The following is a 15,276-nucleotide window of genomic DNA, read 5'->3' as shown; positions in this document are numbered from 1 at the left end:
ATATATACTGTTGAATGAGCTATATTGAGGTAGAGACTCCTCGGACGATAATGTTGATAAGCGTTTGAAGCGTCTCTCTCATTTGCAAATGATTAATAAACTGTTAATTTGTGCCAAGAGTATTTCGTGTCTGTACGTCCTTCTGAAAGAGTTCTGATCGTTAAAATTACAATCACTGAGGTGAACTAGAGAGACCTCCAGTAATACTGTACTTGTAGCAATTATTTTCTGAAACCTGAAACCTTAGTACCTTGAATGCCTTATGTTTATAGTTAATGTTGTGTTTTCACTACATCATCAAGTCAGCCTTTATTTTTCTCATCAAAAATGTGTGGGCAAAAATATCTCGGAAGAGTTTCCCAAGGAAAAAAGAGACAAAGGACAATTACATAGGCGTAGTCTGCACAGCCCGCTAAATATTCCATAAAGCTAATTTGTCCCCGCATCCCCCGTCATATTTTCCCAAATTTTTTCCCAAGTAGAGTGAATGTCTCAGAAAAAAATTGGGAAAATATGACGGGGGAAAAATATATTGCGACTATTTCTGGTGGGTGCAGCCGAGTGCGAAGAGGTTGGGATGAGGATTAGCACCTCTAAATCTGAAGCCATGGTTCTCAGCAGGAAACCGATGGAGTGCCTCCTCTGGGTAGGGAATGAGGCGTTACCCCAAATAAAGGAGTTCAATGGATTTTTGAAGTCCGCATCCATGCATGATTTTTGGGGTAATAGGCTTAGTCATAACCCCAATAAAAGAGTAGGGGTTTCCACCATTCTCTCGTCTTTTCACTTGACGATAAAGTGTTAAATTTCATTGATAAGAATACTTAATGGAAGTAAGTACAGAGACAAAATCTTGGCACAATAAGGTTTAATTTACTTTGCAAGGAGAGATGCGTCAATAGCTTACAGAATAAACCTGTGAGGAATCTCTGAGTGAAATACATGAACAGTCCATATTTATTACAGTTAAAAGGGGTGTGGTAAGATACTGCCCAGCTGTCTTATGTCAACAATAAATAGGGTTTACCCAAAGGGCGGGATGTCCCTCACCTTATCCCAAGGAAATAAGGACACTGCTTATTCATTCTCTAAAGACAACATTTGTTCCTTATCCTTCCTGTCAAAAAGGTTTACCCAAGTAGGGGCATGGGGAACATTGTTAAAGACAGTCAACCACATTCCTGAAGAACAAAGGACAGACACTCTTATTGGTTTAGGCAGATTAACAGATGGTCAGAGTACCCTATGATCCACTGATATTATTCAGACATGTCACAAAGACCAGAGTTACACACCAGGGAACAGAAAAGCAGATATTTCTAAAATGTACATTAGTTCAAGAAATTCCATAACAAAAGTCAGTTATCATCACCTACAGTGGATATAAAAAGTCTACACACCCCTGTTAGAAATGCCACATTTTTGTGATGTAAAAGAATGAGACAAAGATAAATCCTGTCAAAACTTGATGTGACCTATAATGTGAATAATTAAATTGAAAAACAAACTGAAATCTTCAAGGGGGAAAAATGAAAAATAAAAACCTTACATAAAAACCACCTGTTTGCATAAGTCTGCACACCCTCTTATAACTGGGGATGTGGCTATGTTCAGAATAAACCAATCACATTCAAACTCATGTTAAATAGAAGTCATTACACACCTGCCATCATTTAAAGTAACTCTTATTAATCACAAATAAAGTTCAGCTGTTCTAGTAAGATTTTCCTGACATTTTCTTAGTTGCATCTCAGAGCAAAAGCCATTGTCCGCAGAGAGCTTCCAAAGCATCAGAGGGATCTCATTGTTGAAAGATTTCAGTGACGAGAAGGGTAAAAAATAATAAGTACTGGCTGTGTGACAACAATCTCCCGTATTCTTCATATGAATGGGCTATGGGGTAGGGTGGAAAGACAGAAGCCTTTTCTTACAAAGAAAAACATCCAAGCCCGGCTGAAGTTTGCAAAAGCACGTGGGAAAATGTGTTATGGTCTGATGAAACCAAGGTTGAACTTTTTGGCCATAATTCCAAAAGGTAAGTTTGGCGCAAAAACAACACTGCACATCACCCAAAGAACACCATACCCACAGTGAAGAATGGTGGTGGCAGCATAATGATTTGGGGCTGTTTTTCTTCAGCTGGAACCGGGGCCTTAGTCATGGTGGAGGGAATTATGAACAGTTCCAAGTACCAGGCCATTTTGGCACAAAACCTTCAGGTGTCTGTTAGAAAGTTGAAGATGAAGAGGAAGTTCACCTTTCAGTACGACAACGACCCAAAGCACACATCCAAATCCATAAAAACATGGCTTCACCAGAAGAAGATGAAAGTTTTGGAATGTCCCAGCCAGAGCCCAGGCCTGAATCCAATTGAACATCTGTGAGGTGATCTGAAGAGGGCTGTGCACAGGAGATGTCCTCGCAATCTGACAGATTTGGAGTGCTTTTGCAAAGAAGAGTGAGCAAATATTGCCACATCAAGATGTGCCATACTAATAGACTCCTACCCAAAAAGGCTGAGTCCTGTAATAAAATCAAAAGATGCTTCAACAAAGTATTAGTTTAAGGGTGTGCACACTTATGCAACCAGGTTATTGTTTCAATGTTATTCACGAATTAAAGAAAGATTTATGTTTTTTGCCATAAAATAGCTTTGGCAGTGTACAGTTCATATTCAGTCTCACAATGCTTAAATGGTGCCTAGCGAAATATTCAAACTTGGTGTGATGTTAATGTGTGACAAAATGATCTATCAAGATGCTATACTGACATGATGTCGAGATGCTATACTGACACTGGTCAAACATGTAGTCCTGTGGTGTATTGGTTAAAGATACAGCCACTCACATGGGAGACCTGGGATCAAATCCAATGAGGGCAACAACATTTATCACTGTAAATTACGGGCCGGCTGAACTAGGCTTGCTTGTTCCTTTTCTGGTTCAAGCTGATTAGGAAACCTTTTTTCATGGCATGTAGCTTCCTTTTTTTACTGTTAGAAACTCCAGCACAAACTGTTTGTGCTTGCCATGATGATGTGTATCCTTTTTCTAGATTGTACTCCAACAGATGGTTTCGAAAATGTACTGAAGTACTTTACTTCATTCAAAATGTACTAAAGTAAAAGTACAGCCTTTGAAAAATACTCAAAGATTACAAGTACAAAGAAAAGCTACTCAATTACAGGAACGTGAGTAGTTGTAATTCATTACATCCCCCCCTTTATATCATCACATGTACTGACAGTTATTGTTTCAATGTCATTCACGAATGAAAGAAAGAAAAACAATGTTGTTGTGCTACGAAATGAAATATCTTTGGCAGTGTAAATTTCATCTCTCGCTTGCAACTTAGTAGATCTTAGTAAGCCTATTACTGGCTAATAAGCTGTTAAAACTGCCAGTGGCAGTACTAGGCTTGTCTGGTTCTTTTTCTTGTTTTTAGCATTGTGTGTCTGCAGTGCATTCAGTGCACTACTCCCATTATGTTCTCCTCTGTCTACCATGGCTTTCCTAATGCCTAACACTTGCTTACATTTTCTCAGATGTTACCCATTCCCAACTAATCTTCTCAGTTAATAAAATTGCTTGCATTTCTTTGATCTTTAAAGAAGTCTAATTTATAGTTGTTGTTTAGGTAAGTCAAGTAGGCCTATGTCAAATCAATATCGAAGAAAGCTAAGTAAAAACTAGAAATAACATGAACATACACTCACCTAAAGGATTATTAGGAACACCATACTAATACTGTGTTTGACCCCTTTTCGCCTTCAGAACTGCCTTAATTCTACGTGCCATTGATTCAACAAGGTGCTGAAAGCATTCTTTAGAAATGTTGGCCCATATTGATAGGATAGCATCTTGCAGTTGATGGAGATTTGTGGGATGCACATCCAGGGCACGAAGCTCCCGTTCCACCACATCCCAAAGATGCTCTATTGGGTTGAGATCTGGTGACTGTGGGGGCCATTTCAGTACAGTGAACTCATTGTCATGTTCAAGAAACCAATTTGAAATGATTTGAGCTTTGTGACATGGTGCATTATCCTGCTGGAAGTAGCCATCAGAAGATGGGTACATGGTGGTCATAAAGGGATGGACATGGTCAGAAACAATGCTCAGGTAGGCCGTGGCATTTAAACGATGCCCAATTGGCACTAAGGGGCCTAAAGTGTGCCAAGAAAACATCCCCCACACCATTACACCACCACCACCAGCCTGCACAGTGGTAACAAGGCATGATGGATCCATGTTCTCATTCTGTTTACGCCAAATTCTGAATCTACCATCTGAATGTCTCAACAGAAATCAAGACTCATCAGATCAGGCAACCTTCTTCCAGTCTTCAACTGTCCAATTTTGGTGAGCTCGTGCAAATTGTAGCCTCTTTTTCCTATTTGTAGTGGAGATGAGTGGTACCCGGTGGGGTCTTCTGCTGTTGTAGCCCATCCGCCTCAAGGTTGTGTGTGTTGTGGATTCACAAATGCTTTGCTGCATACCTCGGTTGTAACGAGTGGTTATTTCAGTCAAAGTTGCTCTTCTATCAGCTTGAATCAGTCGGCCCATTCTCCTCCTCTAGCATCAACAAGGCATTTTCGCCCACAGCACTGCCGCATACTGGATGTTTTTGCCTTTTCACACCATTCTTTGTAAACCCTAGAAATGGTTGTGCGTGAAAATCCCAGTAACTGAGCAGATTGTGAAATACTCAGACCGGCCCGTCTGGCACCAACAACCATGCCACGCTCAGAATTGCTTAAATCACCTTTCTTTCCCATTCTGACATTCAATTTGGAGTTCAGGAGATTGTTTTGACCAGGACCACACCCCTAAATGCATTGAAGCAACTTTCATGTGATTGGTTGATTAGATAATTGCATTAATGAGAAATTGAACAGGTGTTCCTAATAATCCTTTAGGTGAGTGTATCTGACTGTTGGATGTATAGACTTAATTGTTTTGTTATGACCGCCCCATGCAGGGCTCAAATTAGCCAACCTCTGAATACAAATATGAATGTTACCCAAGAAGCATCGTTACCATTGCCCCACAACAGCTGCAGACCTTAGAAAAATGGCTACTTCAAGGACTCCGACTGAATACCGTTGTTGTAACGGTCCCTGCCTGAGGGGACTGTTCCACTTTGTGTTTTCTGTTTGTCCTTGTCTTGTCCTTATATGGTCTTTCCTGTTCTTGTTTCAGTTAATCTGTTTATTCATTTCACCTGTGTTTAGCCCCCACCTGTTTCTGTTCTCCTCGTTTGTCTCTGTATTTAGTTAAGCCATTTTCTCCCTGTTGCTCATTGTGCTTATGTGCCTGTTGTGTTTTGTGTATCCCTGAACTCCTGAACATTATTAAAAGAAAACCCAAACTCCTGCACCTGCCTCCGTCTCCATTTCTAAAACGTGACAGAATGACCAACCCAAAAGAGGCAGCAGAAGTGGACGGTAGGGGAACTCCTCGGATGGCCTGATTCAGACTCCCTGAAGGACCCCTACCGTCACCCCTTAGACCGCTGGTCCCCCGCAGAGCCCCCGCTGCCACTACAGAGCTACCCGCGTCAACCATGGCGACGCCAACGCCAGCAACAAACTGCCCAGGGCTCATCCCGGTCCGCTCCCAGCCCCATTCCTGCTCCGCGGCCTTCCGCCGCCCCTGTTCCTGCTCCGCGGCCTTCCGCCGCCCCTGTTCCTGCCCCGGTCTCTGCTCCATCTCCCGCATGGTACGACAGGTACGACCGCACGCCCGGACGGTTTCTAGGGTTTCTGGAGCAGGTAAGCCAGTATGTGTGGGGCTGTAGAACCTATATTACAGAAATGTAATATATGGCAATATATGTACAGTGTCTAACTTATGTCTTATATGAGCATATACACCGATCAGCCATAACATTATGTCAGGCAAAGTGAATAACACTGATAATCTCGTTATCATGGTACCAGTCAGTGGGTGGCATATATTAAGCAGAAAGTGAACATTCTATCCTCAAAGTTGACATGTCAGTAGCAGGAAAAATGGGCAAGCGTAAGGATCTGAACGATTTTGAGTCAGTAGTAATCAAAAGTGGTCCAAGGAAGGAAAAGCGGACTATGGACTATGCAGTATGGGAAGAAGGCAAGCCGGCGGAGGCAGTGTGATGCTTTGGGAAATGTTCTGCTGGGAAAACTTTGGCCCTGCCGTCCATTCATGTGGATGTTACTTTGACATGTAGCACCTACCTAAACATTGTTGGAAACCATTTGTACCCTTTCATGGCAACGGTATTCCCTGATGGCACTTGCCTTTTTCAGCAGGCCCTGCCACAAAGCAAAAATGGTTCAGTAGGTGCTGCATTGCAAGGGAAGATATCCGTTGTGATGTGGATGAGAATCTGTGGCCCGACAGACCAGGACATCAGGAGATGTAGAAAGACTGCACTGTAATTCCCCATACAGCGCTGCATGTACAGTTCAGCCTAAGGGGTGTTTCCTATGTTGAACATGCTAATTTAGTTTTTTTCCCATTTTTGATGTAAAATAGTTTTGTCTTTTTCTGTTCTGTATCGCAATGACATTGAACTGTAATTTGTTGACAGACATACGGAAAAAAGCATAAATGTGAATCCAGTCCAATCTGTTGCAATCTATTTCTCACATACAGTAATGTGTATCTTTGTACTGTTGACATTGTGCAGTCTTGTGCATTTCCAATCACTGTCATCAATACCGTAGGCATAGTTTACATCAGAAAATACTTAGAATAAAGTTATATTGACAACATGGCTATTTGACTATCTTGTTTGTGAACAAACTAAGAATTTTAAGCAAGTTCCAGGCTTTTGCAGGTAATCCATTATGTGGTGATGTTTATACGAATTGTTTTGAGCAATGCACTTACTGGTTTGTAAACGTTAAGGATGATTTGAGAAATGTACCAAAGAGAATGACTGTAATGACTTACGCAATGAACAAATGGCTAGGTGTTTGTGGAGGGAAGACTATTCAACAGAGAAACAGTATAATATATTTTGATCAACATGAGATGAGCAATTTATAATGTAGGAAAAGCACACAATTGTGCAAAATCAATCAACATGTTCATTATGTAAATCCCTAAATGCTTAATAGGACAATCAACAATCACAATAACCTGTCACACATATATTAGATACATAATAGTTATGTGTTATTGTTGTAATAGTCAGATGGATTGACTTAGTCTAGGTGGGGAGCAATAATGTTTTCTCACAATTTAGAGCAACCAATTGCGAAAGCTGTTCAATTTAGCTGACAGGTGAAACCCATAACCCATCAGTTGTCAAAAACATTTATACTGCAAGGGTAAGACTGAATTGTACAGCAAGAGCCTGCTTGTGCAAGAAGAAGAAGGGGCATTAGAGTATGGGGTGTTATGGTGAAACGGGCAACAATTATAGACCATGTCATCAACTACGGCCTAAGTATGACAGGCTGGTCGGCGAGTGCAGCCTAATGTGGGCCGGTCCACAGAGTCATCAGCAGTCCAGACATTCAGGAGAGAAACCAGTTGTGTAATCAAATATTGTACTGCAATATTCCTTCATATTGGTATTCCAGTAAACTTTGTCAATACATTTTTCAGTTTTCACTGCTCAACAAGAACTTGAAATTTGTAATATGGTTGTAGCAAACAATGCTACTAGACTAAAAGATATTCAAAGTGTAGTCATACAAGATGATGGCATCTTTCAAAATGTCAACACTGTCAGCCTCTCCACAATTGATAGTGCCTGAGAGAAATCAGATTGCAATGAAACAACTCTACAAGCAACTCTGCAGTGTTTTCATTTTTTGTGGCTCATACTACCAACATCAAGGTTGTGGGTTCGAATCCCACAGAGGTCACATACAAATGTAAGGCCTTAGGCTGGTGATTTCAATTGGAATATAGTAGGCAAAGCAATGTAAAATATATACAGTATATTCACCAAATGGTTGACTGCTGATCAATTAAGAACAGTGAGCATAGTGTTACTAAAAGTAATTTTTACAATGGAGAAAAAAATCTCATCAAAAGTATACAGTCAATGTCATATGTGCCTAGGTGTTTTTTGCACAGAGAGTGGTGAAATATTACCACATACTGTACTTGTGTGAATAGTAGCAAAGCGTAAAAAAAAAACTGCAATTGTGATGTGGAAAAGGTATCACGGTGAATTAATGAATGCAGACAGAATTAATGCAAATTAGTGTGTGTGCTAAACACTGACATTTGTTTTCTTTCTTTCTGATAGTATTTGTTACAACTGATTTGACAAAAAACCAAAGTTGCAATAATGGTAACTTTTTTGCATTAATGAGTGTTGAAGATGTCTTCATTGATCACACTTCTGGTTATGGGATAGAAATTATGGAAATTATTTTCAGCCACTTGTGCCGGATAGTGTAAAATTTATGTTTTGCTTAATATGAAATAAGCAGTTACAGATTACCTTAAGCCAGCACATGACTTGGTATAAAATAAGTGCAGGAACTGAGAAATCACACATTAGACTATGTTCATCAAAATGTATGTGTTAATAAGGCCATTAAAGTATCCTAGCCCGGACGTCCCAGGACGTTTTTATGCGGCTCTTTTGCATAAAAAAGTAACCAGAATCGGTTTGCATAAAATTAGAAGTACCAGAACGCTGCTCCGGACCATTTCGGCCCAAGTCAAGCACTACCTTTAGAACTTCAAAGAGTCATTTTGAAATGTGTATTACATGGTCTTGAACTAACTGAACGTTATAATGACTAAACAGAGAATTTGTATGTCATTTTTTGATGACTTAACAATTTATTCATTACATTTCCCAAATCACGTGTTGTGGTTTAGAAACCATATGAAAGAAAAAATATATATTATGCAAGATTTCATGGTTTACAGATAAGCAGTTTGGAGTTTTGTACTAAGAGTTTTGAAACATTGCACCATACTATTGATACCAAATAGTCTTTTTTATGGGTTACATGCTGGGTTGTAGCTAATGTGGGGAAAGTTGAGTATGGTGATTCATGGGGCTTATGGGTTGGCAGGGCCCACTGTTTGTTGGTAATAGTACCAAAGCGACAAAAAAACTATGATGCCAAATATGATCTAAACATGGGTAAGTGCTGAGCTGCAAATTAACATGGGGAGGCCATCTTTCCCTAGGGGATTCTCTTGTGCCCGATGAACTAAGATTAGTATGTGCTAATTTAGCCCTCTGTAGACAGAAAAAGCTTTGCTGGCTGGACAGGTTAATATGGGTTTATTAGACCCACACAGTCAGAGCCAGATGGTGGTTTGAAATTCAGTCTGTGATATGTCTCTCTTAACATCTTTGAACTCGGATTGTAGGGTCAAACATGCCATTATTCTGACACATCACCCAGACATGAGAGGCATTGACATTTAATAACAAATGTTATTAAATATACTGATATGGGATAATGTGAACCAGTAACATGGTGGGGCTGAGCTAGCTCTAGGTGTGTGTGCTGTAAATTCATAACATATAATTCCTTTTCTAAAATTGACATCACCATTACAGGCAGTTTTGTAATTTTAGCCTTGAGAAAATATCTCGTCATGTGAACGCCTTTTAATGCGGCCGGCGGACTAATCCGGCTCAAGATTATAATGTTACTTCCGGTGGGGAGGGGCTGGTTGACAAGTAGGAAGTTGCAATAGCATCCAGCTTCAAGGCCTCAGCATATCCGAAGCGAGCAATTAGCTTAGCCAACGCTAGCCCTCGAATTGGGTAGAGTCGCTTGAGGTGAACACAGAAAACAGGAACAAGCACGCAGCTGTAATTCTTATTGCAGTTTTTAATAATCTTTTACAGAGGACCTACTACGTAGCTAAACCATTTAAACAGACAAAACTTTAATGTATGAATTACTTTGCTTTTTAAACGGGCGTGTAAGTGCTAACGTTAGATAGAGCTGTCTGTCACCACCCAACGTTTCGCAACATTCTCAACAATTATCAAGGTCGTCTGTTAAAAGTGATACATTGTATTGACACCTGCATTAATATATTACTTTAACTGCATTTTTATGATGCAATGTTGCGGTGTCTTGTAGTAAGGAGTGGGCCTATTGCCACAGGCAGAGCATGAGCCTCTACCGGTGTAGCCAACACCACAAGTAGCCTGCTTGCTACAAAAATTGGAAGCCAGAAAAGGCATCAACATAACTCAGAATATGGTGAGTATTGTTTACAATTTACCACATTATGACAGAGTTAGCAAGCTAATTAACTAAAATGTAAGAAAATGCATACAGTAGCTAGCTACTTAAAAATCCTAACAAAGATGATGACAATGTTAGAGTAGTTTTAAGTATACCTCTGCAGCAAAGCGATGCCAGAACATAAATGGTCCGTATACAAAATTTACCAGATACCTTTTTTCTCTAAATATAAAATCATTTTTATTACATTTCATCTGTTTCTTGCACTGATCATTTACATGCATCTGTTATTTACCGGCATACGTCTGAGTCAGGTGTATATGGCCTATCGTTTCTTGAAATATTTCTAAATATCTACAATAATCAGTAAGTAATTTACAGATATTTGATAGAAGATATCAACACCCATCGAGGAAAATAACGGTTTCTGTTTGTACTTCATACACGAGTCGGTTACCTGGTTTCCGGGATGTCAAATTTAACTGTCTGCGACATCAGACGCCCATCTTGCAAGACCAAATATTTGTATTGAGTAATCCTAGCATGTCTTGGCCCATTTAAAGAATTCGGGCCTTGTGCAGCATTCTTTTTTCCTGCAGGAATTATTTTTCTGTTTTTACTACACAAAATGACTAACTAGATACCACTAATTGAGGTCTCCCCTAAATAGTGAATTGTCATTACAGACCGTTTTCAGTTTTGGATTAGGGCATTTTACTATGACTGAATAGCAGTTGAGTGTACAATGTGGACATCCAGGGTGGCACATATTTAAAAGCCACAACAGTGTAGTGGTGCTGTGTCACGGGGACCTTTGTTCACTCCTTAGTGGCATCAAACTGACAGTGCCCATGTGTTCTGGAATGTTAGGTTGAAACTGTGATATGACTGTCTGGGTTGGTGGTAGGGATGCCTTGCCCCTGTCAGGGGCCTGTTAACTAACTGAGGACATTAGCTGGAGGACCGCTCTCCTCCAAACCTTTGTATTCCTGGTTGATCAAGCATCATTTAGAAAAAAGCAGAAAAGCTGTGGCTTAGGTTGTCCGGTGGTCAAATCCGCTGCCTCTGCAACACACAGCGCCTACTGCTGCAGCCTGGGTTCGAATCTGTCCCACTGTTCTTTAAGCAATCTTAATCCTTCCCATGTTCTCTCCTGTTAAACACACCCACAAAGAAAAAGCAGGATATGTTGGCTTTAGAGGATGCAATATCTTTCTGTTCTGGGATTAATATGACATCCATTTGTCGTTGCTAACCCATCATCATTAAACCATGGTCAGTGTGGTGATGGTACAGATTTCTCCACTAAACCTGTGGTCCCCATTCTGCGCTCAAACCACTGACTGCCCTTGACCAACCAACTGAGCTATATAAAAGGACCTAAATATGTAGTTCCATTGGCAACCTTTTCAAGCTAGCTGTGGAGTGAGTGAAATGCACCTTTTTAATTCTACCATGCGAACTATGTCTTGTTTATATGCTGTTATTCCCAATTCCTCTGTACTTATTACTGTCTCATTTTCTTCCTATTTAATCCACCAGGCATCAGAAGAGAGCTCACTACGTGCTCTGGAGAGTCTCATGACTGAGTTCTTTCACAGCTGTACAACCAATGAGCGCAAGAGAGAGATTGGTGAGTGTGGCGCTGGGAATGCCATTTACCTTGGTTTAGATACTAGTGCAGTTACCCTGGGTTGTGCCGTTTGCAGTAGTTTGGACATGTGGTGCCCTTGGCATTCTTAATAATTTATAATAACATGTTCATTTTGTGATTCTGAAATTGTAATTGGGGCTTTGTTGGCTCAAAGTGTAGAGATAATTGCAAATGGGCAGTGCTATTGTCAGGGAATGTTGTTTGGTGCCAAAATGGTAGCCAGTTTGTGAAATGTTTTATATGTATTTGGAATAGACTACTGCTATAATGCAGATACAGGTAATTCATCCTCATATGTGTGGCAAGCTGTCATTGTGACTTTCTGTGGTAAGAAGTCTCTAAATGACTCAACATTTAAATAACCATGTGCTTCCTCATTTCTGCCTTTTCTGCAGAGGAGCTGCTGAATAACTTTGCTCAGCAGATGGGAGCATGGCGCCACTGCTTGTACTTCCTCTCCAACACTCAGAACGAGTATGTGATGATGTACAGCCTCACAGTATTTGAGGTATGTCCCATTACTGAAGCTTATGATTAGCCTGGCTGTGGTATTGTATTGTATCACCTGAAGGGGTATTGTACACCCTGAGTCTCCACAATGAAGCCTCCCCCACCTCTACTAAGCTTGTTTGGACATGTTTCAAGTAGGTTAGTGTGAGGGTTAAATACCTTTCTTTTATGAGTTTGTGCTACTTATTGTTCAGTGGTTCTCAACTCCAGGCCGCAGGACTCAGAGTGTAGCTGGTTTTCATTCTAGCCCTCTAATCAAGGACTGATTTAGACCAGGAACTCCAGGCGACAGCAATTATCTCCCAGGTTGAATAGAAAACCAGCAGTACCAAGGATCCCCTTGCTTGGTTTGAGAACTAGGGATATACCGATTTACGCCATATTCCAGCACATAATAGTATCTGTTTTTCGCCGTTCTAATTGGACATACTCGTTGTCAGATAAACACAGAAGTGTTTAAATATGTTTTGAATGCTGGTAAGGCCTCAACTGTGCATCATCACCCACAGCACAAATTAGTGTGATTCTGATGTTCCTGTTCTAACTCACACTTTGTTTCTAGTTTAATAATTCATCCTGACAGTTCAGATGGCAGATTCTATTTTGTATGGCCCTTATATTAACACATCATGCAAGTGATGCATGGCTGCCTGCTGCTTTTAGTTTGCTTGTCTCACTTTTGAGAGTAGATAATATCTTACTTCTAAAGTCAAGAATATGCCAAAATATTTGCACAAGCAGGTTAATTTTACAAATGTCATTCTGTTATTTAATCTAATAATCTGTCTTTCAGAAAATGTCTGGATTTAGTTATAATATAATTCAAGCTTTAGTTTAGCTCACTACATCTACGGTCTGATAAAAAAATATCAGGTGGACAAAAAAAGAAACCAGGCAAGCCCAGTTCAGCCGGCCCGCAATAGAAAATGCTGCACTCTCAAGATTCGAACCTGGGTCGCTCATGTGGAAGGCTGTGTCGTTAACCACTACACCACAGAACTGTACATTTGATGGATATAGCCTGTATAGCCTCTTGTGTGTACTTAAAAAAACCTATTTTGCCACTGGCCGTTTTAACAGCTAATTGGCTATTTGTAAATGATATTGATACATTTAAACTGCCTAACATTTCTTACTAAGATTACCTCAACCACAAATAGCGTCTATGAACTGTATGGCGTTTGCCACTGGACATTTTAATAGCGTATTAGCCAGTAATAGGCTTTATCAGTATCTACTAACTTATTGGAATAGTCATAAGAATTGAGCAATTGCTACCGAGTCTGCCAAAGCTGTTTCATTTCATGGCATAACAACATACTTTTTTCTTTCATTTGTGAATGACATTGATACAATAACTATCAATAAAGGTGACGATAATTAACTTTTTCATCAAGTGAAAAGACGAGAGAATTGTGGAATCTACCAGAAGTAGTCGCAATACTGTATAACCGTAAACAGTTTTATTGCGGCTCACAAATAAAATGAATAAATGTTGTTACTCTCAATAGATTTGAACTTAGGTCTTCCACATGAGAGGCACTGTCTTTAACCACTATGCCACGGCATTACAAGTTTCAGCAGTCGCTGGACACTATTGACCATTGAGCATTGTGTTAAACTGACTAATGTTTCTTATTAAGCATGTAATAGGCTTACTAGTATCTACTAACTTCCTAGGAATAATCATAACAATTGAGCCATTTCAAGCGAGACTGAAGAATAACTTTTCCATTCCAGAAACAGTCGCAATATAACCGTATACTGTTTCAATTAAGGCTTACTATAATGTAACTACTGTATGTTGTAGCCAACAAATGTTTGTCTATCCTGACCCAAAACGTATGCACGGATGCGTTCTTCGAAAATCCACCAGAAACAGTAGCAATATAACCGTAAACTGTTTTATTTCATGCTTACTATTATTTAGATACAGAAGGCTGTGTCATAAACCACTACACCAGGGAGCTGTACATTTACCGGGTGTCAGTATAGCCTCTTGTCTCTATCCTGAACAAATCCTCTTTGGCCACTGGCAGTTTTAATAGTTAATTGGCCATTGGTGAATGACATTGATGCAGTTAAAGTTTCTTACTAAGTTTACCTCCACCACAAATAGCAGCTATGTATTGTTTGCCATTGGCCGTTTTAACAGCGTATTAGCCAGTAATGAGCTTTACCAGTATCTACTATCTTACTGGAATAGTCATAAGAATTGAGCAATTGCTAGCGAGTCAGCCATTTCATGGCATAAGAATGTATTTTTTTCTTTCATGGCAAAACAACATACTTTTTGTTTTCATTTCTGAATTACATTTATACAATAACTCTCAATAAAGGCGAGGATAACTAACTTTTTCATTAAGGGAAAAGACGAGAGAATTGTGGAATTAATACTTTGCACTTATACATATCTTACAGCAGCTAAAAATGTCACAGATTAAGATATTCACAGTAATTCTCCCATACTAGTTTGACACATACAATTTGCTTTAAGTTTATCAGTACATGATGTTTCTTTGATATTTATTGTAAACCATCTCTACTTTCTTGACCCCCTACCCTGTATACCCCTCCACACACACATTTCTCTTTTAACATACAAAAACACATCATGGTGTGTCTTGGACACTTGATTTCCATCATCTCCTGTCTCCACAACTCCTCAACACATTGTCATTTCCCCTGATATGTTCTTCTCCCTCCACACTATCACACACACATTCTCTCTTTACACACAATCCACAATGTCCTCCCCACACTCCTCGCCATGACACACACTCCTCGCCATGACACACACTCCTCGCCATGACACACACTCCTCGCCATGACACACACTCCCTCCCAATACGAGAGTGTCTTTCTACACTCTAATATCTCTATGGGAAATCACACACTTTCTCCTGTCGCTCAGCATACAGACAAATCCTTCTTTTCA

General features: G+C 39.9%; 1 protein-coding gene across 6 annotated transcripts in view; it reads left to right on the top strand.

The window, feature by feature from the left end:
• Window positions 1–9,626: 9,626 nt before the first annotated feature.
• xpo6 (exportin 6) overlaps window positions 9,627–15,276 on the top strand; it is a 42,706-nt gene continuing 37,056 nt past the window's right edge. For 2 of the 6 annotated variants that reach the window (XM_020051157.2, XM_010864990.4), the window contains exons 1-3: window positions 9,629–10,189; window positions 11,717–11,807; window positions 12,224–12,336. In XM_020051157.2, the coding sequence (XP_019906716.1) occupies window positions 10,187–10,189; window positions 11,717–11,807; window positions 12,224–12,336 (207 nt within the window). In that variant the 5' untranslated portion in view covers window positions 9,629–10,186. Of the gene's footprint in view, window positions 10,190–11,716; window positions 11,808–12,223; window positions 12,337–15,276 lie in introns of all 6 variants that reach the window. The other 4 variants (XM_010864993.4, XM_020051156.3, XM_010864992.4 and 1 more) reach the window with 4 other exon arrangements.

This window comes from Esox lucius, chromosome 11 (genome assembly GCF_011004845.1).
Source record: "Esox lucius isolate fEsoLuc1 chromosome 11, fEsoLuc1.pri, whole genome shotgun sequence".
Taxonomy (NCBI): domain Eukaryota; kingdom Metazoa; phylum Chordata; class Actinopteri; order Esociformes; family Esocidae; genus Esox; species Esox lucius.
Note: the sequence above shows the minus strand (reverse complement) of the source record. Positions and strands in the feature narration are given on the sequence as shown.